The sequence below is a fragment of the Carassius carassius genome, chromosome 32, assembly GCF_963082965.1.
Source record: "Carassius carassius chromosome 32, fCarCar2.1, whole genome shotgun sequence".
In the NCBI taxonomy this organism is placed as follows: domain Eukaryota; kingdom Metazoa; phylum Chordata; class Actinopteri; order Cypriniformes; family Cyprinidae; genus Carassius; species Carassius carassius.
Genome location: NC_081786.1, coordinates 1,696,496 through 1,719,509, shown reverse-complemented (window position 1 = coordinate 1,719,509; position 23,014 = coordinate 1,696,496). Strand labels below are relative to the sequence as shown.

The 23,014-nt window shown below is 37.0% G+C and overlaps 2 protein-coding genes across 3 annotated transcripts; both read right to left on the bottom strand.

Annotated features, from left to right (window-relative positions):
• Positions 1-1,224: 1,224 nt before the first annotated feature.
• On the bottom strand, positions 1,225-7,765 carry LOC132112357 (calpain-14-like). 2 transcript variants are annotated; one of them, XM_059519799.1, is made up of 22 exons: positions 7,671-7,765; positions 7,060-7,308; positions 6,622-6,691; positions 5,957-6,075; positions 5,728-5,861; positions 5,430-5,604; positions 4,870-4,950; positions 4,715-4,800; positions 4,561-4,632; positions 4,300-4,460; positions 3,577-3,740; positions 3,472-3,483; positions 3,174-3,382; positions 2,905-2,938; positions 2,766-2,822; positions 2,529-2,586; positions 2,370-2,431; positions 2,188-2,256; positions 2,011-2,089; positions 1,777-1,896; positions 1,456-1,511; positions 1,225-1,352 (listed from the first exon to the last, which is right to left on the bottom strand). In XM_059519799.1, exons 2-22 carry the CDS (start codon positions 7,294-7,296, stop codon positions 1,326-1,328), a joined length of 2,082 nt encoding a protein of 693 aa, XP_059375782.1. In that variant the 5' UTR covers positions 7,297-7,308; positions 7,671-7,765; the 3' UTR covers positions 1,225-1,325. The 2 variants fall into 2 exon arrangements, with proteins under 2 accessions (XP_059375782.1, XP_059375783.1); XM_059519800.1 differs by lacking the exon at positions 3,472-3,483.
• Positions 7,766-11,833: 4,068 nt separating this feature from the next.
• LOC132113352 (calpain-1 catalytic subunit-like) lies at positions 11,834-18,364 on the bottom strand. Its single transcript, XM_059521149.1, has 19 exons — positions 18,330-18,364; positions 17,848-18,096; positions 17,675-17,744; positions 15,829-15,947; positions 15,429-15,562; positions 15,127-15,301; positions 14,315-14,395; positions 14,151-14,236; positions 13,994-14,065; positions 13,752-13,912; positions 13,322-13,485; positions 13,218-13,229; positions 12,938-13,143; positions 12,743-12,776; positions 12,589-12,645; positions 12,411-12,468; positions 12,252-12,313; positions 12,059-12,127; positions 11,834-11,941 (listed from the first exon to the last, which is right to left on the bottom strand). Exons 2-19 carry the CDS (start codon positions 18,082-18,084, stop codon positions 11,834-11,836), a joined length of 1,905 nt encoding a protein of 634 aa, XP_059377132.1. The 5' UTR covers positions 18,085-18,096; positions 18,330-18,364.
• Positions 18,365-23,014: the final 4,650 nt, after the last annotated feature.

Sequence of the window (23,014 nt, the reverse complement as noted above, 5' to 3'; positions counted from 1 at the left end):
AATATCCAGCAAATAATAGTTAATGAACCAACATTTTTTAAAAGGACACCATAGTATCATTGCATTTTTAGACATTTAATGTGATCAAGTACCACAAAGTTTGAAGTACTAAGGCCTTTAGTGAATTTACTCATACTTCTACTCTCCTCAGGAGGATTTCAGAAAAGTTACACTGTTCTATTAGCATATTTTTAATATTGTTGACATATAATATCGGCTAAGTTACGCCACATGTTTAAGAGTTTTAAACTAGCTTGAGGCTAGTTCTGTTTGGCGGGCCTAAATTTTGGCATGTGGAAACGTTCGTCATAAACTGATCTGTGATATTTGGATATATAACTGAAGCTTAACTAAATTGTTAACAAATTACCCACCTTTTCTGTGTGGCTTCGTGTGCCAACTGCTTACAAGCACAGTAGTTTCCTCTGAGGATGTCGCGATTAACTAATTCCACTAATGCGAATGATACGCTATTGAATGTTAATCAGATTGTACTTGTGTTCTTCGTTATGATTTGCTGAGCGAACGGTCACTGTTTCTAATTAATATTAATAAGTCAGGTTCATCGTGTAGTCGGATTCGTTCGCCGTCATGACACTCAGCAAATCAGTGAGCGCTATTAGGCGAACGTCACGGTATCTAATTACTATTCATGAGGTAACGCTTTACTGTAGATTGATTCATTAATTAGAGTCCAAAGTTAATTTATTCTAGTTATTTTTGAATGCATTTTACTGTAAGTTTAAATTAGTAACTTGTCTAAGCATGCAAGCACGATAGAACAGTGAATTCTGAGTTACTGAGTATTGATTTATTGGTTTTTATACAGTACAATACAGCAAACATATATTCCTAATTGTAGACAGTGTGGAGTTTGTTCATCTCGTTAAAAAGAGCCATTGAAGTTAAAAACAACAAAAGGTAGATTATTGAACTAAGATTAGTGTGATCTGAATGAAAGTGTTTCTGTCTGAAAACATTATTTAAACAAGCTTATTTCTCCACACAATTAATTATGTGGGCTATTTAATAAAATGCACATCACAATTTATCACCATATGCAAAATCAAATGAATTATGAATAACAGGCATGCATTACACCAAATGTAGGCTTGTGATGTAGTTGCATTCCACATAATTAATCATATCATATCCAATCAATTTCCTTATGCACAATCAAATAAATTGTAGTTTACAAGCCTGCGTTATGTCTAATGTATCAAGTATGAAGGTAAAGTTGCATGTAAGTCTTAGATTTGTGTATTTTATTGCTGTATGTTATCAGTGAGGTCTGTCCAGGATCTGTTCTCTCAGTCTCATCTGGATCACGAGTACATGGTGAGATGCATCCACTACAACAAGAAAGCACTGGTTAAGCAGATGTTATGGTCTATGATTTTTTTTTTTTATCTTAATATGAATTCTAATGAATGAAATTTGATTTAAAAACATTACTTCATTTTCCCCCAGCATCATGTTCGGCCCTCCAGCAGCGAGTCTTTTAAATGTTTCTGGTGATAATCATATGAATTTATACTTAGTGTACATTAATAACAGAAATTAACATAAATAATCCAGACATGACAAGGACATTATGCACTAGGTTTGGTGTGGATGTTATGCAGTCATTTAATTCTCTTTATGAAACCAGAATCAAATTATTTGAGTTGAATCCTAATTTATCTATCTTAGATCATAAGTTATTTTTAGGATTTTGAATTGAACATAATATTTTGGACTGTAATAGTACATAACAGGCTAATGTTTTAGACTCACTGGCCATGCAATCCATGCGCAGGACGAGTGCAATAAAGTTTTCCAGAGTAATTTCACCATTAGTAGAGTCACCATATCGTAGAGCCATGAGATTCAGCATACTGTCACTCAGTACAAACCCTTGAACACAAAAGTATGAGCATATCCATTCTATTATTCTGTATGGCAAGTAATTAAATGGTGATGTAACCTTTATGACTTTAAGATCATTTGATCTTAAGATCACTTGATCACCTGTAATCGTAAGAGCATTTCGGAGTTCATTCAGAGACAGTCTTCCAGTGCGCGAAACATCCTTGCTATAGAAAATGTCCTGATAAACAGACAAATAATTGTACTTATATAATGTGCATTTTGAAAATAGAAAATGCATTGATAGAAAAAAACAATAGAAATGTATTGCACTTTTACCTTTAGAAACACTGCTCGTTTCCACAAACGAAGGCATTCGAATTCACTCAGCCTTCCAGTGACACTGAGCTGTTTTTTTTGTTAAAGAGCATAACAAAGCTTTTTTTTGGTTCTATGATTTAAAAACATGCACAAGTGTCTGAAAGCCATTTTTGACTCTGATCCTTCATATTAGAGGATACATCCATCAGAGCCACCAAGCTCTTACACAAATCCAAGCTGAATCCTTTGTTCTGTGAATGTACTGAAAGACCAAAAACATACGCAGAATCACAGATCACTGGAACCAAAACAGGAATATGACATTTAAAAATATTGTGTCTTTTCTCTACAAGTATTACCTGCATAAAGATTCTCATTCAGAAGTCTCTGAAGTCGCTCAGCGTCCACCTCTCCGTACTTACATAAACAGACAATGAGGATTTGGTTTTAAAAATAACATTAGGAAATATATAAAATGTTACAAAACATGCTGTTTTTTTTTTTTTTTTAATATCGGGGGTATTTTTGTTACTTTCAGCTGCATTTTCCGCAATTTCCTCACATTCACATTCCCTCATAATCCAAAACGGATGTACCTTATCAGCATATTGTGGAAAAAGCTGGAAGGATTCATCATTATCCCGGGGAATCATCTGAGAAAAATGGAGATCATTTGAAAATATATTCACTTTCAAAGCTTATATTTGTACATATATAGCCCAAGCTGTGCTATACCTTTGTTCTTGTCATGCCATATCCAGAACTGTCTCTGGAGACACAACATCAAAATCGTTATTACTGTAGTCCAATAATACTACATTAAATTAAACTAGTACTACTACTAAAGATGATTTTTTTTAATGTTCAAATAGCTTGTCAAATCCCAACCTAACATTTTTAGAGTGTATTTTCTCGTATGTATGCAGAAATAGCATTAGCATAAATGGCTGTTTTAGCATCTAGCCCATCACTCGTGCTTTAATGTCAATAATCCAAGCTCTTACTCAATGATGGCTTCCGTCTTTGAATAGACTGTCAGAAGGAAGGACGCAGCTTCATATGGCTTGAAAGTTGAAGGAACGATAAGGTATTCCCCTGCTTTAAATCGGAAAAACTCCATGATTTCCCGAGCATTGATGTAGGATTCATTTTTTCCAACGAGATGGGCGTTTCTGAAGAATGATGCGGGGAATTTTTCCCTTTGATCCTTTAACTGGAGAATAAGGTATGATATTGATTATTCTGTCTGCAAAACAAATCCAAAATTCAACCAGGTGTTTAAGGAATATGTTAAATACGTACATGAGCTGGCACCTGCAAGAGTAACAGAAAACAAATATAAATGCTCCTTCAAGTGAAGAGAGTCTTTTGCAAGTTCATAAAATGTCAGATTGCATTGCTACAAACCTCATAAATGTTAAAGCCAATATGGAAATTGGTGGCCAGGTGCCTGTTTCTCTTGTGAGATTTCTGAATGAGAGACACCAGGAGATTTGGAGAGCTTTCATCTCCGGGGTCTTCAACAGGCTCCTTAAGAGTCACACGAAACTGGGGATTTCTTGAAAAACTGTCTATAAATGCAAAGAGAGAGAGAGAGAGACTTATAGTCTATAGGCTATTAAAGAAGTGGCAAAACTCAGACTCCTATCTGTTTACTAGCCACGGTTTACTTCCCTAAGAAAATATAACTTTTGATAATCAAGAACAAATAAATACATTTGCATTCATTGCTTTTGCATTCGTTTGCAAACATTTGTAATATAAAAAAAAGAGTTAAAAAGATGACAAAATAATGGCAAGTCTTTCTATTGAGTTGTTTTCTCGAGTTGAACGCAGTAACATAAAGCAAACAACCTTTTTGCTAATGAAATGTTCCGAATAACTCAGAATCTCAGATGTGAATGGGCTGGATCAGCCTGATGAATCCTTTACTGAATTATTCTGAGCAGTAATTGATTGAACGTCTAAATCACTCTCTGAACTAAAAGTATCATCACGTTCAGACTCAAAGTAAAGCAAGCACCTCATGTTTTTCACTTCAAGCTTCGCTGTCAACCAATCACAATAAACCTTTCGCATAATACAATTTCAGTAAATGGTCTTATTTTGACATGATTTGCATCCTTTTACCAATGTCATTTGAGCAGCCGCCCGCTGTTGTTCCTAACACCCACTGGCCTCTGTGCACTTCAGTTTTCCAGGAGGAAGAATGAGATCCAGCAAGAAAGTTTACATCAAAACAACATATATCCAAATCTGAAAAATTCCTGCAGAAATCCTCCATTGACATCCTGCAGAGACAGAAAACCTGCTGTAAATGTATCATATATCATATTATATATATAATATATAAATATAATCATATATATATGGATGTTTATTTCTTCTCACCAAAATTCGCCATTGTCAAGCACAACTTTGTATTTTTGGTCTTCAGGACGTACAAGTTCCCACAAAGGGGATCTAAAGAGACCAGAAGGCAGATGCCTAATTGATATATAGAAGAATTATAGAGGAATATTAATTAAATCAGAATAATTCAGACCTGTCGCTCCAGTCTCTGTTCCATTCTCCGTGACCCCAAGGGTTAAATATCCTCACCAGCTTCACTGGACGACCTTTACATACGACCTGTGAGAGAACAACTCATTAGAACACAGGAAACACTTCATCAAATCTGTAAACCAAGTTAGATCTCACCTCTGCAACTCCCGTGACTGCGTATGCATGCATTTCCACAAGACCATTGGGTAACACATTATTCTGCAGTAGACCTGCTTGCTAAAGGAACAAAGTCATTTTAGGACGTTTGTGATCATTTTTATATGGTTTTTAACAAGTAGACTGGTCTGTTCTTAATGCAGAGAAAAACAATGCTAAATTCAAATACATATAAAGAATTTTTGAATTCTCACAATTCTAACTTTTTTTTTCCTTAGGAAAATGAAAAAGAAATCCAGATGTGTGAGGTATAAACTCATGAAATGAGTTTTAAAAGAAAGGAGAATATAATTATTCCAATGTCTTGTTTATATAGCTGGCCAATCAGAGCACGCCTCGCTTTTCAGAACAATGAGCTTTGTAAAAATCTACGTGTTTCAGAAGGTGGATCATAGAGGAGAAACAATACTCTACAGTATGTGAAAAATAATGTGTTTTTTGAACCTCAAACCACATGAACACATTGCATTACACCAAATACACCAAATAATGTTCTTTTTAGCCGAGTCATATGACCCCTTTAATAACTCAATCTTTACCCCTCCAGGAGTACCACATCCCATCAGGGATTCTGATTGGCCTGCTCGTCTCATGGTGTCCCACAGCTTTCCTGATGCTTCACTTAGTTTAATGGTCATGTGTGGTCCACCAGTGAAGTCCATGAGAGCTTCGGATATGTTTCCTGCATCCATATCTGCATACGAGCCACATACTCTGGAAAAAAAAAAAAACATATTACATCATGTGAAGCAGAAAATATATAATAGTCAGATGAAAAGTGAAAAGTTTAAAGATTGTTAATTTAAATTATTTATGAATAAATGAACTGAAACATACTTAGCATAAGCTTTCTCTAACAACGCAGGCCAGAATTCGTTTGGTGTTTTGGACTGAACAAACACAAGTTGGCCATCAATGGTTGGAAGCTTGTCATCAATAACGACATCCACCCATGATCCAAACCTCCAGAACTGAAAACAAAAGATGACAGTTCAGCTGTTCTAGAAAATATAGAAGCTTTAACTCTTAAAGGAAAAGTTTGCCCCAAAATGGTTTAAACGCTTACCTTAAAGTGAAAGATTCCTGCATAATCCACAGAAAAATTCTGTTCATCATTAATAACCTGCTTCATGATCAGTTTTTGAAATGTAAGAGCTCCAACGGATGCCAGGAACCAGCAGTTACCTTCATACATACACACACACACGTGGAATATATATTTGTCAAAGCCAATTACAACTCCATAAAATGGAAAACATCAGCATGCAACTGGATTTTTTTGATATTAAACTCTACTCCAACTCTCAACATTTTCATTTGACCTAAAGACTGAGTTCAACTTCTATTCCTTTTCAAATGTCTCTGTACTTTTATGGACAATTTATTTTGTTTATATCCACATTGTACACACAGTACACACCTATTTGACTGATTTATTGCTTTATTGCACTGCCACTTTATCTATTAAGCGGTCGAGACCGGCGACCTTTGAAATTTTCATCATCTCTAAATGATAATGTTTCACTTTTGCTTTAGTTAATTCCATTGATGTATTGCATTATCATTTTGTTTCTAATGCATTTTTGTATGCATGCTTTAAGTATGTACTGCAGATTTGGCATTGACATTGGCGGAATTTTAAATTTATATTAAACGGTAAAGAGTATCCTTCTCCAAATCTACACTTAGCCTATAGCTTGTAAGCACATAATAAACTTGTATTAGACCTACCTAGTCGACCCTGGATAAAATCAAACCTCGAAGCTCCCTGAACAATGTAAACAGGGTTTGGCACCAGTTCCTAAGGGAAACAGAGGATTTATTTATCACTTTACAGCAGATCAGACACAATCACAAGGGTACAAATCACAAAAAAACAGCAGAGAGACTCAAGTTTTCGATTCTAGTCTGAAAATACAAATTAAACCAAACAGAAAAGCATGCATGACTCTGCAGATCCTTTGTTGTGGATGTTAGGCTTTATGACCCCCCACACCCTAATGTCAACATCAAATTAGCATTACAATGCTCAACAAGATGTATTTGCATTATGCAAAGTGGCTTTAGGCTACTTTAGATTTCAGGAGAAAAACTGTAATGATCAACAAGTTAATTTCTGAGATTTCTGCCATGAATGGATTGAGTTTGTGTGTGAAGATGTTCACGTACATGTGGTCTTTTCCACACGACTCTCCAGAGGTCATCACGCTTCAGGGGACCCAGACCAATTGATTTCATCTCTGGCGGGAACAAGTTATCTACGAATCTCAGTCTTTCCTTCAGGCAGAATTGCTTGAGGCGGTGGAAGTCCTGATCCAGGAACTTCTCAGGATTGTTTGGAGAGCCCTGTCCATCTTTGAGATTGCGCTCTGATAAGATGTTTAAACACACACCAGGTGCTGGCATTGCTGCTCAAATCTGTTGATCAGACAGCAGCACAATGCTTTTCTTTATAGTGAACATGTTTCCAATAGCTTTTATTTCTGTTTACTCACACTTTACTCTTCAGACAAGCAGATGAAACTTTATTGTAGGGAGTACAATGAAATATAGTAAAAAATGAACACATAAATTTCCCTTTATGCTTATTTATTTGTTTTTGGTTTAGGGTGATTCAAATGACACATGCATGCATCAAAACCATTGCAGCACGTATGTATGTGTAACGTATGTAATAATGACTAAACTAAAACACAAATTCATTTTCAGTTTCCTTCTCATGCAGATATTGTAAACATAAAAACTGAAATGATAGCAAGATAAAATGACTCAAAACATACCTGTCGTCTCTTACTGTAGCTGGAAGATTATTCCGTCCTTCCCAAAGCAAAGAGCAGGAGGGAGTTTCAGGAGAAGCCTTTTAAAGTCTGACTCCGCCCACTCAGGTGTGATGTAACATGACTCTCAGGTCAATATTTAAATATTGTGCAAATGTCACAGTATGTAATTAGTAAAGTATCCACAACATAAGCATGATGGCACAGTGAATGCTGAGATATAACTATTTATTTAGTTGTTGTAATAAATCATAGTGCACAATGCATAGAGTTTGCAAACAGTTTTCAAGCTTAAAAAATAATAAAAAAAATAAACTGGATTATTGTTATCTGAATAAAAGTTTCCTGGTTGAAAACTTATCTCTCTCTCTCTCTCTCTCTCTCTCTCTCTCTCTTTTCACAAAATTGATTTTATAAAATCCAATCAATTTCCTTATGCACACCCTTACCAAAAATTAGTATACTTCAAGTTTATTTTATTCAAGTATATTTTAAGTATACTTTATTTAGGAAGTATACAAATCTATCAGTGTTCTAGTAGTATACTTGTTACTGTTTCAATACTCCTTGGGACTAAATTGGCCCACTTTCTAGTATATAAAAGTATAGTACTTTTAAGTAGTTTACCTCTATGTTTGTAGTTTGTACTGCAATTATATTAAAAGTGAACTTATAGGTACACTGATAGTTTACTAATTACTTTGTACACTTTAAAGTATTGTCACGGAGACGAACCCCGTGATGCCAGCAGAGGGCACCCTCACCTGAATACTGACACATGCATCCATCCATTCATTTACACTGACTACACTACATTTCCCACAAGCCCCGTCCTTGGACTCTGATCACCATCACAGGTGCAATTCATCAGGACTTTGCATATAAGTTGGACTATCACAACAGTTCAACGTGAAGTCTTGATTTGCTGTGTCTGTCATTTCTGAGCGTTACTACCCGTGTTTGTTTTCCTGTTGCCGATCCTGTTTGATATCCTTTACGTACCTTTGCTGCCTACCTACCGACCCTTGCTTGTTACTGGATTTTGATTCTCTGTTCTCCCTACGTTACTGATATTGCTGGTACTGACCTTTGCCTGTACGACTACGAGTTTCTGCAATAAAGCCTGCATATGGATCCCATGTCGAGTTCTGGGTCATTACAGAAGACTTCGCCAACACCAGATCCAGCGGCTTATGAAGGTCTTCATACCACCATGGCGGCCCAAGCCAGTCAGATCGCTGCTAACCAGTTTCAGCTGAATTGACTGATGTCTATCACTGAGGAACTCGTCAAAGCCGTTCAGAGTCTCCATAAAGCTCCCGCGGCCACACCAACGCCAGAGGCGTCCGCCATTGCCCACGCTGCAGGGACGCTGTCTCAGGTTAATCCCCGTCTCGCTTTCCCGGAGAAATTCAACGGTGACGCCAGCAAGTGTAAGGGATTTCTGTTACAATGCTCATTGTTTGTTGAACAGCAACCCACGCTGTATACGACTGATACTGGGAAGATCGCCATTGTTTGTTCACTGCTGACTGAGAAAGCACTGGAATGGGGCTCCGATGGATCTGCATTCTCTTCCTTTCATGACTTCCTACATCAGTTCAGGGCAGTATTCGATTATCCTAAGGAGGGAAAGAGAGCTGGAGATCGCTTATCGGAAATATCGCAAGGCAGAATGACGGCGGCTGATTATGCTCTACGATTTCGCACACTGGCGACACAAACCAACTGGGTGAACGACACGTTAAAGGTAGTCTTCCGCAAGGGTCTGAATTATGATCTTCAATCTGAGCTAGCATGCAGAGACGAGGGCAGAGATCTTAATGGCTTCACTGAGCTTACCATTTCCATTGACAATCTGCAACGTGCCCGACGATCCAGTTCTCGTTGCACTGACCACCCAGTTTTCACGCCGTCTTATGAATCTACTGAACCCATGCAGATTAACACTTACCATCTGTCTGTTGAGGAGAGAGATCGACGCATCTCTAATAGACTATGCATGTACTGTGGCTTGCGTGGCCATCAACGTAACAACTGCCCTACTCGTGCATCTACCTCCTCACAACGCTCGGTGAGTACTGATAATTTCATTTCTGAGGAGTTTGCTAAGAGATACGACATTCGACTGATTTCATGCTCTACCTCTCTCTCAGTGGAGACAATAGATGGTCGGCCATCGGGTTCTGGATCCATCACCCACCTCACTCGCAAAATCTTGATGGCGGCTGGTTTACTTCACAAGGAGAGGATTCAATTCTACGTTCTCCCCACATCTCACACTCCCGTGATTCTTGGATTACCCTGGTTACATCTGCATAATCCACAGATTTCCTGGAGAGAGGGCCAAATCGTAAAATGGAGCAGTCATTGTCAACAGAACTGTCTTTCTCTGGTCAAACCCATTCCTGTCTGTTCCGTGTCACTCTCTCCAGCACGAGAGTCCATTCTCGACCTTCCAGAGGAATATGCTGATCTTATGGAGGCTTTCAGTAAGGAGCAAGCCAACACCTTACCTCCTCACCGCAAATATGACTGTGCAATCGATCTTCTGCCAGGGCATTCTCCTCCAAAGGGTCGCATCTTCCCCTTGTCTCAACCGGAGTCCGAAGCCATGAAGGATTACATCAATGAAGAACTCCAGAAAGGTTTCATTAGACCGTCCACATCCCCTGCTTCATCTGGGTTCTTCTTCGTGAAGAAGAAGGATGGTGGTCTCCGTCCTTGCATTGATTATCGTGGACTAAACGAAATGACTGTTAAATTCAGATACCCACTTCCGTTGGTTCCTTCAGCCCTTGAACAGCTTTGCACTGCCCAATACTACACCAAGCTGGATCTGAGGTGTGCTTACAATCTCATTCGCATTAGAGAGGGAGATGAATGGAAGACAGCCTTCTCCACAACCACTGGACACTATGAATATCTTGTGATGCCGTTCGGACTGGTCAATAGTCCATCTGTGTTTCAGTCATTCATCAACGAGGTCTTCAGGGACATGCTGAACAAATCTGTGATCGTGTATATTGACGACATCCTAATCTATTCAAACACACTCCCTGAACATGTATAACACGTCCGATCAGTTCTTCAGCGCCTCATCAAGTACCCGTTATATGCCAAGGCTGAGAAATGCGAATTCCACACGACTTCCACCACATTCTTGGGGTACATAATCAGTCCCGGAGGGGTAGCCATGGACAAGGGGAAGGTCAACGCCATTCTTAACTGGCCTAAACCCGCAACCCTCAAGGAATTACAGCGATTTCTAGGATTCGCAAACTTCTACAGAAGGTTCATCAGAAACTTCAGTACGGTTGTCACCCCACTTACTTCAATGGTCAATAAAGGAACTCACCGACTACAATGGTCCGAACCCACTCACAAGGCATTTCAAACCCTGAAGCAATGATTCAGCAACGCGCCCATCCTCTGCCACCCTGACCCTTCATTACCTTTCCTTGTCGAGGTGGACGCATCAAACACCGGTATCGGAGCTATCCTGTCCCAACGTCCGGCCCCCTTTGCCCCTCGGCCCCTCAACCCATCACCATTGAGGGCGAGGAGACTTACCTAGTCCTGGAATTACTCGATTCCTGACGTCGGGGAAGAGTCCTGCAGTACCTGGTCGACTGGGAGGGGTACGGTCCAGAGGAACGCTCTTGGGTAAATTCTGAGGATATTCTAGACCCCAATCTCATCGATGAATTTCATCGCTTACACCCTGAAAGACCGGCCCCTCGACCTCGTGGTAGACCCCGACATCGTTTGCCTCCTTGCGCCAGGAGTCGCTCGCGGGGGGTGGGGGGGTGGGGGGGTGGGGTGGGGCTCTGTCATGGAGACGAAACCCGTGATTACCCTCACCTGAATACTGACACACACGCATCCATCCATTCATTTACACTGACTACACTACATTTCCCACAAGCCCCGTCCTTGGACTCTGATCACCATCACAGGTGCAATTCATCAGGACTGTGTATATAAGTTGGACTATCACAACAGTTCAATGCGAAGTCTTGATTTGCTGTGTCTGTCATTTCTGAGCGTTACTACTTGTGTTTGTTTTCCTGTTGCCGATCCTGTTTGATATCCTTAACGTACCTTTGCTGCCTACCTACCGACAATATCAGCATATTAATGATACTGTTTTAGGCATTAGGCAATTAAATGTTGTGAGAGAGAGCAAAGTTACCTGTGACCTCAAAAGCATTCCTGAGTTCATTCAAAGACAGACTTCCAGTGCGCGAAACATCCATGTCATAGAAAATGTCCTGAAACAAACAATCCAGAGAGCAACTGCAACCCATTTTACTTAAATGTGCATTTTGAGAGATAGAACATTTAATGACAAAAACGTCGAAAATTTTGCACTTTCGATGGATATTTACCCTTTGGAAAACAACTTGTTTCCATAAACGAAGGCATTCAAATTCACTCAGACTTCCAGTGACAGAAAGCTGTGTTGTTGCGTTAAAGAGCATCATGAAACAATTTATAAAATGTGATTAATGTGATTTTTTTTTGGTTGTCTGAAGTGTCTAAAAGCCATTTTTGACTCTGATCCTTCATATTAGAGGATACATCCATCAGAGCCACCAAGCTCTTACACAAATCCAAGCTGAATCCTGTCTTTTGTGAATGTCCTGAAAGACCAAAAACATACGCAGAATCACAGATCACTGGAAGCAAAACAGGAATATGACATTTAAAAATAATGTGTCTTTTTTCTACAAGTATTACCTGCATAAAGATTCTCATTCAGAAGTCTCTGAAGTCGCTCAGCGTCCACCTCTCCGTACTTACATAAACAGACAATCATCAGATAACATGTCTCTGGTTTCTTTCAGCCATAATTTTAGTACATTTCTGATCATAATCAGTCCCTCACAATCCAGAACTGCTGAAGAGTCACATGTACCTTATCAGCATATTGGAGAAAAAGCTGAAAGGATTCATCATTATCCCGGGGAATCATCTGAGAAAAATGAAAACCATTTGAACACATATACATATACTGTACATATACTTTCAACACACAAACATGTAAAACAACATCCCAAGCTTCCATTTACCTTTGTTCTTTTAATGCCATATCCAGAACTGTCTCTGAAGACACAACAACAAAATCTACAATCAATTCTAGTGAAGAACCTTTATTTTTTAGAGTGTATTTTCTCGTATGTATGCAGAAATAGCATTAGCATAAATGACTGTTTTAGCATCTAGCCCATCACTCATGCTTTAATGTCAATAATCCAAGCTCTTACTCAATGATGGCTTCTGTCTTTGAATAGACTGTCAGAAGGAAGGACGCAGCTTCGTTTGGCTTGAAAGTTGAAGGAACGATAAGGTATTCCCCTGCTTTAAATCGGAAAAACTCCATGACTTCCCGAGCATTGAGGAAGGTTTTGATTTTTCCAATGGGATTGGTTTTGAAGAATGATGCAGAGTATTTTTCCCTCCGGTCCTTTAACTAATGAAAAAGTAAAAATATTATCCTGTCCTTGCTCAAAATTGTGTATGTATCAGGAAGAATATGTTCAATACATGAGCTGGCACCTGCAAGACAAAAAACATACATTTTCAAGTACTAAATATTGTATTCAAAGGAAAGAAGGTCTTATACAATCTCAAAATAGACTGCTACAAACCTCATAAATGTTAAAGCCAATATGGAAATTGGTGGCCAGGTGCCTGTTTCTCTTGTGAGATTTCTGAATGAGAGACACCAGGAGATTTGGAGAGCTTTCATCTCCGGGGTCTTCAACAGGCTCCTTAAGAGTCACACGAAACTGGGGATTTCTTGAAAAACTGTCTTCAAATCCAAGAAAAAGGAGAGATATCTGAATCTGATCTTCAAATTAAGCTGCCATTAATCATGTGAGAAATATTTGACAACAAAACATTGGATTATTGAAAACCTCAATTATTGCTTGAGGAGACTAACATTCTATCTACACAATAGCTTGATTAAAAGTCAACAAGGATCTACTTCATAAAAAAAGAATATCTTGTCAAACAGTGCTTGAAGTGACTTGAAGCTGCATCTTCGTAGTAAAAATAGCAGTAGAATTGAAATACCAATGTCATTTGAGCAGCCGCCCGCTGTTGTTCCTAACACCCACTGGCCTCTGTGCACTTCAGTTTTCCAGGAGGAAGAATGAGATCCAGCAAGAAAGTTCACATCTGAACAACATATATCCAATTCTGAAAAATTCCTGCAGAAATCCTCCATTGACATCCTGCAGAGACAGAAAACTAAAAACAATTATGCATTGTATGCACAAAAATCAAGAAAAGATTTGGTTCTTATTTCTGCTCACCAGAATTCTCCATTGTCGAGTACAACATTGTATTTTTGGTCCTCAGGATGTACAAGTTTCCACAAAGGGGATCTAAAGAGACCAGATTAACAAGATGTCAGATGCCTTATTGATTGAAATATTAGAGAAATATTAATTCAATTAGAAGAATTCAGACCCATCGCTCCAGTCTCCGTTCCATTCTCCGTGACCCCAAGGGTTAAAGATCCTCACCAGCTTCACTGGACGACCTTTACATACAACCTGTGAGAGAACAACTCATTAGAACACAGGAGTCACTTCCTTATCAACTTTATCAAGCCAAAATTACTAAGGTCTCACCTCTGCAACTCCTGTGATCGCGTACGCATGCATTTCCACAAGACCATTGGGCAACACCTTATTTTTCTGTTGACCTGCTTGCTAAAGAAACAAAGTGATTTCCATTTCACTTCCATTTAAATTGTGCATGCTATTATAAATGATCTTCACAGGCTGGTCTCTCCTGAAAAAAGGCTGTTTAATAGTTGTGAGGCTGAATAAAAAAAGACATGAACCACTTGCAGTTGAATAAGAAAAAAAAAAAAAAAAAAAATGGTCTCGAGTGGCTTTTTTTAAAGTACAAATTAAGTGTATAGCGTTATTTCTGACGGGTCACAAGTCAAGCTTGCATCAGCTGACTGATCTACCTATAGGAAAACAACACCTACTACTATTACCTTTCATTTCTATATAAGCTCTATTCAGTATTATTCAGCAGCTTTTTTGATTGCTCAGGATCAAACTACCCTCCTCCATCCCCAGCTCCTCTTTTCTCCACATTCAGGACTTGGCTTTCACGCCCAAGCTAACAGACTCCTTTATCTTGAGCAATGTGTTACACTTAAATATCAGTAAGCACATTAATGATATCTGCTTGTTCTGTTCTGTTTCTGGGGGGGGGGGGGGGGGCTGGGGGGGGGTGTTGGCTCATTCATGACAGGCTGTATCGGATGGCAGAGAGTTAATGTCATTTTGATGATAGTGGTCCTGTCAAAACTTCTTTTAACTTGAACAACACACTTGTTAGAAAGTCGTGCCATGTGCTAGACGCTGAAAATAACGCAAGTGCAACTGTCAAAAAAATTGCATCGCATTATAATAATATTAATTACCCCTCCAGGAGTACCACATCCCATCAGGGATTCTGATTGGCCTGCTCGTCTCATGGTGTCCCACAGCTTTCCTGATGCTTCACTTAGTTTAATGGTCATGTGTGGTCCACCAGTGAAGTCCATGAGAGCTTCGGATATGCTTCCCATGCTCATATCCGCATACGAACCACAAACTCTGGTGTAGAACACAGTTATCAGGACGTGATTTCCAGAAGTTTTTTTCCCCATAAAATAACAAATACAAATTATGGAGTAAACTAACCAGCTCTGGTCGAAATCTATGTTAATAAAGTAAAACATACTTAGCATAAGCTTTCTCTAACAACGCAGGCCAGAATTCATTTGGTGTTTTTGAGTGAACAAAGACAAGTTGGCCATCAATCGTTGGAAGCTTGTCATCAATAACGACATCCACCCATGATCCAAACCTCCAGAACTAAACAAAAGACACACCAACACACCGACACACACACACACACACACACATTTATATATACGTACATGTATATCAGAACCATCACATGCCCATCTTAAACCAGCTCAAACCAGCAGTCATGCTTCAAAACATACCTTAGCAGCTTATGCTGGATTTATATATGTATGTATAACCTCATATAATAGTGTTAACTCATATAATAGTCAGCGAGGAACAGTTAACTGGAAATGGTTTAAATCATCCCTTTAAAATGATTGAATGTTTACCTTAAAGTGAAAGATTCCTGCATAATCCACAGAGAAATTCTGTTCATCATTGATAACCTGCTTCATGATCAGTTTTTGAGATGTAAGAGCTCCAACGGATGCCAGAAACCAGCAGTTACCTTCATACATACACACACACACACACACACACACATGGCATATATCTCACAGTATATAATTAACCTTCAGTCAAGAACATTAAAATTCCATAAACAGTTGCAGGGGTACTTCTATTCTTATTAAAGGCACATTGTGTAAGATTTTTTTTATTAAAATATCCAAAACTAGTGACGTTACATATGACACTAAAGTTTTAATGCGTGTATCTAGTATGTGTCAGAATTTTTAAACCCCCAGATCTTACTTTTACGTAATTTTTCATTCAGACTTATTCAATTAAATATCCAGTCATACAAGTAATATGAAGAATAAAATTGTTTCAGAAAAAATCTAATATTGATTATATATTGATTAAATACACAAACTCTTACATACATACACACAAACAAACACACATACACGTACATATTTACAAATATGCATTCACACCCCCTCCACCCCCCGTCCCCAGTTGCAAAGTCGTGTGTTTATGGTGTAATTATAATCTGCTTTTGTTGCTGAGGTGTTTTTCCTGTTCTCATACTGTGCTCCCAAAGGAACATAGTCAGGCGTTGTTGTTTTTTTCATCTCGCTTCCCTAATGTTATGCTGTATTCCTTCATCAATCCCCTGTTATCCTGTCCTGTCTATCCCCTTGTCATATTCTATGTATGATGTGTATATGTATGTATGGACAGGTTGATGGCTAATTTCGCTGGTACTTGTGACTAGTGACAATAAAGGGCTACTACTACTACATTTCAAACAAATCCATCTTTAAGACATTTTAAGCTAAATTTTTTGTCATTTTTTGTCTTCTCCAGCTGTTAACTGCTGAACTGGAGTGCTGTGGATTATTGTGATGTTTTTATCAGCTGTTTGGACTCTCATTCTGACGGCACCCATTCACTGCAGAGCATCCATTGATGAGACACTGATGCAATGCTACATTTCTCCAAATCTGATCAAGAAACAAACTCATCCTAATGTTGGATGGCCTGTGGGGGAGGACATTTTAAGCCTTTTTTGTGAACAATTTCTTTAAAACATCTATATTAACGTAGATTTACGATTTGTATTCACTATATTCCAATTGTATTCATTGCTTTATTACACTGCCACTTTATCTATCAAATATCTTGCTCTGGGGATTTTTATGTTTCTTTCAAAGGCGATATTGACCATATGATGCAATTTCATTTTTTTCTTTCTCTTTGGAGTGTTACAAGCTGTCCGTGCATAGATAAGATAAGATAAAGTTGCAAAGACTAAAGTCTGAAACCCAAAGAGATGTTCTTTATAAAAGTGAAGACTTGTCCACACCCCCAAAACGCCTCATTTAAACACGACCCCACATGCATATGTCACTGTGTGGGAAGATTTGCATAACACCGCCCAAATGTTCACGCAAAGAACGAAGGCGTAACTTTTATTCTTTTATTCCATTTGCAAATACTTTGTTTGGTCTTCCAAAAGAGACACAATTAGAAATCAGTGGTTAAGTTGTATTTACAACACTTTTCCAGAACAGTTCAACCCAAAGATGTGTGCAGCGCATTTTATGGAGGACATTTTGCAACAAATGCAACAAATGCCTCATTTGTAATGGGTTTTATTGTTTTTGTCTCGTTACACATAACTATAAATGCAACCGTTGCAAGTATTTGGTTAGAGATTAAACTTACACATGCAGCTCTTTCTTTACAGAGGTTATATTGTGTCAATGATGTGCAGCACAGCAGACCTACCTAATACACCTTGTATGATATCAAACCTTGAAGCTCCTTGAACAATGTAAACAGGGTTTGGCACCAGTTCCTGAAGGAAGCAGTTGAATTATTTTACACTTTAGGGCAGATCTCACACTTACTTGCAAATCAAGAATAAGCAGAGTAGTTTGTGTGTGAAGAGGTTCACGTACATGTGGTCTCCTCCACACCACTCTCTGAAGGTCTTCACGTGCCAGGGATCCCAGACCGATTGATTTAATCTCCGGTGGGAACAAGTTATCTACGAATCTCAGTCTTTCCTTCAGGCAGAATTGCTTGAGGCGGTGGAAGTCCTGATCCAGGAACTTCTCAGGATTGTTGGGAGAGCCCTGTCCATCTTTGAGATTGCGCTCTGATAAGATGTTTAAACACACACCAGGTGCTGGCATTGCTGCTCAAATCTGTTGAATGTTCAGCATTAGATTGCATTTCAATGTATTGCGTAAAATACCAATATGGAGTTAATGAATGCATTAGTATTGCATTTAAAATTTTTTATAAGGTTAAGGTTTGTTTATGTTACAGAGACATGCAGGGAAACATGTTGCAACTGTTTTTAATACACAAATACATTTGCATGCACAATTCCTTCATATGCATGTAAAACTGAAATTAATGCATGATTAAAACATACCTTTTCTCTCTTATTTGGCAGTTGGCCGATTATTCGGTCTTTTCTGAGCATGCAAGTCTCAGAAGATGCCTTTTAAACGTCTGACTCCGCCCATCATCCAGGTGTGATTAGATTTTATGATTCTTAGGTCAATATTTTAATGGAGCTCAATGTAGATCAAAGATCAAAACAATAGCATGCTGAAAAACCTCTTCATATGAATTGTCATCACATGAGTCTGTACCTCATAAAATAACTTCATAGGAACTAAGATAAAGTGAAAACGGCAGAAAAAATGAATGTGTTACTTATAAACAGGTAAGATTTTAATTCAAAGAAGAGGTTCCAAAGAATCAGAAACTAGATCAAGGTCATAAATTGATAAAGGAGAAAAGGGGAGGAGGAACTTATAAATTATGTTTTTCAGTAGTACAAAGAAGTATAATCATAGGTGTTTCTTTAAATAATTTTCTCTTTTTACACCAATAGCTAAAATTATATATTTATTAATATGCACTAAGGACAGATCCATTGTTTAGTAATAGTTCAACTCTTACTGTAACTGTAAAGGTAAAATTCTGCAAATTAAAGCTCACTATTTTGGAAGGTGTTTGATTTTGGTTGTAGAAGAGGAGAATAGTGTTTTAATTTTGGGGAACATCTATGGTGACCATCATCATTTAGAAAACAGGTTGTTATTACAAAATTTTAGAAAGGAAATTATGGAATTTGTTTTTAAATATACTGTAATACCCAGTTAAATTTAACACCATAAATGACGCAGATATACTTAATTTCCAATAATTTGTCATATGGCACAGAAATCCCGATAAGATAGACTTCTCTTGGAGTAATAAAGATAGATCCAGACAATTTCTGAGGAATGTGGAAATCAAGTTCATATGGTCAACATTGGACCTTTAGTATTTAGGGATCATAAAATGATTCATTAATAATCAATCAGACAGTATTGTTGTCTGATGTTTTGTCTTGTTTAGCTCTCCATGTCCTAGTTTCATTGTGCCCATATTTGGTTTTTCCTGTTCGAGCTCCTAGCTCAGGTGTGTCTTGTTAACCCCTCGTTCAGTTTTGTAATTAAAGAGTGTTCTTTTCCTGGTTTCCTTGTTCGGTGTCTTATATCATGCCCTGTTTCAGTTTGTATTCCCTTTGGTCGTTAATTAAAGACTGTTTACTTTGGGTTTTCTCCTGTGTCTCCCCGCTCCTCAGGAGTGTGACAATTGTGTGAATTCTGTGGAATGGGTGAATTTTTAAAAAATGTGTGAGTTTGCTTGGAATTGATTTGCATTGAGATTATTTAGTCAGTGTTTGACAATGGGAACAGTGAATCTGAGCTAGACTCTGATACAAGTTTTTATAAAATCAAGTGATGAAAGTTTTCATTTAGTTCATTGGGTTCTGTAAATATAATCTGAGCAAATATTTCTATGATAAATCATCTTTTCATAAAATAGAGCTTATTGTATCATTAGTGTGAGATTATTATAAGGTTACAGAAGCATTGCACTCTACATTTGTTCAGATAGTGAGTAACAATGAAATTCTGCTACCCAAGAGCCCAATGTTACAACATTTCCCTAAAATCTTACTAAAACGACAAAAATGTAAAAACCCATTTAATTCTGTATTAGAGACCACCTACAACAACATATTAAAGGTAAAATAATATTTGACAGTTTTTTGTTTTTTCTATATTGGGGTCTTTAAGGGTTAAGAGTAAAAAATAAATAAATAAAAATAAAATAAAGAGTTGTTACAATGATGCTAAAATATCAGGTTCATGTAGAACAAATTGGGAAATGCTAAAATTAGAAATTTTGCAATTATAAGAAGTAATAAAACAGCCAAATAAAAAATAAACCGAAAATATGTTTTCATTAGAAATATAATGGATATTTACAATAAATAAATGAACAAGATTTTTTTTTTATTACATTACAATTGAAATCAGAACAAATATTTGAATACAAAGCTAAAGGAGCATTTAGAAGATCAAGGAGAAAGTGGTTAGAGAAGGATGAAATGAATTATAAATTAAAATTGAGGGTTTTCCTCTTCATCTAGACTTTCGCTTACACTGTGAGTATACACACATACTCTCTCTCTCTCTGACACACACACACACACACACACACTAATTTATTTGTTCAAATTCCAAAAATATATTTTACCAACGTTGCAATAATTCAGTTTTTTCTTGTTCGTTTACTGTTTAATGGTACGTGGTCAGTAGGTGGCGCTGTGCACATGTTTATAAAACAACCCACTGAACAAAGTCAAGAGTCCCTGAACAATTGATCTGTCTTATATAGAAAATAATAATGCGTTGTGTTGTTTTGCGTTGGTGTTAGAATTTAATCCCATCTTCTTGTTTTTTTATTTTTTTTACTTTATCTTGGTACATACAGTATGAAAGACAGCAATAACTTCATAGTGATTATTAACAATTTCTCATGACTAATACATGAAACATAGGAAAACAACAATGACTGCTGTTCTCTGTTTCATCAGAATTACTTATATCCAAATGAACTGGTGTATGAAATATTTCAGAGTCCAACTAGTCTTTATTAAGTGACTGCAGGTGAACACGCTCAGACTCCACCAGTTTGTTTAATTTATTATTAATACTTTCAAGTATTTTGTAGAGTTTCTAGATGGCACTTCCAGTCCAGATCCCAGTGGTTTGACTGGTGAATTATTCAGTGCTGTTTCCATCTTTTCTTCAGAGAGAAGAGCTGAAATCATCTGCTCATTCACAGCACTGGCACTGAACTCTACTCACTGTTTTTGTATTTTATCCAGACATCTACACTCTTAAAATAAAGGTTCGTTATTGCCATCAATATCTGCACAAAGAACTACAAAGATATCATTGATTGTGGGAAGTTAGCATTTCTAAGTGCTTGTTTTAATTAAAATACAAACACGCAATATTGTTTATTGTGTAATAGCATTATATCATATGGCATATGTACATATGTGAAGCTATTTTTGTATCCAAATCCATCAATTGGTTAATAATTATGACAGATTGTGTGTTGACGTCTGCAGGTCTCTGAAAAATATCACACAATATGATTACAAGTTCAGGTTGTAAAAAAAAAAAAAAAAATAGGAGCAACTGTTTGATATCGTATATTAAATTAATTAATAATTCATGTCATTTAATGCAGACATCTAATTAATTCTAAAAGTGTTGTGTAAATTAAAAAATAAAAATATAAATTAATGAATTATTATTTAAATAAATGTAATTGTAAATAAATAATCAAAATATTTAATTAATAATAATAATAATAATAATAATAATAAAATTAATTAAAAAAAATAATAAATTGTTATTTGTATACAAATAATTTTATATAAATAATTTAATAATATAGCATTTGTATTGTATTTTATAATTTTGTGATTTAACGTATTAACTTTAAATTATATGTAAATATAGAAAGTGTTACATTGATAAGTGGGACAAATACTTCATTTTGCAAACTGAAAGACACATCTTTCACAAAATATTCTGTCATAAAATGATTGAGTCATCACAGACTAAAACCCTAATCATATCACGCATGCTTAAGTAGATCTCAATAAATCCACTTAAACAGACTTCTTTGTGCTTGTTTTCTAAGCATCTGCGTAACAACAGGACGAGACTGATAGATTTGTGTTTTATTATTTCTATTTCACATGCTAATATATACAGTAGCTTCAGTGTTCGATGTGACATGTATTAGGAGAGCGACTGACTCTCCTTCACCGGCGTACGGCTGACACTTCCACTGCAATTAGCCGCATGTCATCAGGCATCAGCGCTGCATTCAACTCACAGTCTGAAGATCCTCATGCAAACTCACAGCATGTCTGAGACACCTGCCACAACTACATTCACAGTCTCAGGCTCTGAACGAGGGCTTCATTTGGTGAAAAATACACACACACGTTCATTATAGCTTTTTTTTATATAGAGCTAATTTATCCTTCACTTACCTTAACAAAACATTAAAAACCATCCTGAATGTCCTGAATCGGATTAGCATCTCAAAAGACCATTTAAATGTTGAAAAGAAGTGGAAAACACCTTAGCAACTTATAGCAACCACCAAGAACACCTGAGCATGCGCATTAGTTTTTTATTTTTTAATTGCATAGACACTAAAAGTGATGCTTGAGGCCCACTTGAAGGCGAATGACCAAGGTGATGTAGTTCATTTATAGCCTGAGTTATATCTGCACACAAAATGATGTCATAGTTCCACCACTCTATTTATAGTGGAGTTTTTTTTTCTTTGTTTGTTTGTTTGAATGATGGATGTGCAATGTGTTAACACATTCATGTGAACTAATCCTTAGTTTTTTTATAATAATAGTTTTTTTTTTTCATTCTTTTGTAAAAATACATGAGAAAACTTAACTGTAAACTTCTTTCCCCTCTGCATTTATTTCCTGCTTTGTATTATACTCTCTGCTATAGTGATAATATATGTAAAAGGTGGTTTTTAGAGGATATCAGGGTTTAATTACTTATTTACCGGCTTATTCAGTTAGGGTTAAAAAACAAAAACAAACAAACAAACAAAAAAAAACAACCAACAACAACAACAAAAATAAACACATTTTTAGAAGAGTTAAAACAGTTTTGCAAGATGTGTGTGACGTTTAAAAACTGTAAGCGTTTTTAAAAA

What these genes read in the sequence shown, in the direction of transcription:
- LOC132112357 (XM_059519799.1), bottom strand. Translation starts at nt 7,296, where the DNA reads ATGCCAGCACCTGGTGTGTGTTTAAACATCTTATCAGAGCGCAATCTC. An exon ending in CAGGAATCTTTCACTTTAAG is followed by an intron (nt 5,862 to 5,956) that starts GTAAGCGTTTAA and finishes TTTTGTTTTCAG; the next exon opens with TTCTGGAGGTTTGGATCATG. An exon ending in GCGCATGGATTGCATGGCCA is followed by an intron (nt 1,512 to 1,776) that starts GTGAGTCTAAAA and finishes GATTATCACCAG; the next exon opens with AAACATTTAAAAGACTCGCT.
- LOC132113352 (XM_059521149.1), bottom strand. Translation starts at nt 18,084, where the DNA reads ATGCCAGCACCTGGTGTGTGTTTAAACATCTTATCAGAGCGCAATCTC. An exon ending in CTCGACAATGGAGAATTCTG is followed by an intron (nt 13,913 to 13,993) that starts GTGAGCAGAAAT and finishes CTGTCTCTGCAG; the next exon opens with GATGTCAATGGAGGATTTCT. An exon ending in AACAAGTTGTTTTCCAAAGG is followed by an intron (nt 11,942 to 12,058) that starts GTAAATATCCAT and finishes TGTTTGTTTCAG; the next exon opens with GACATTTTCTATGACATGGA.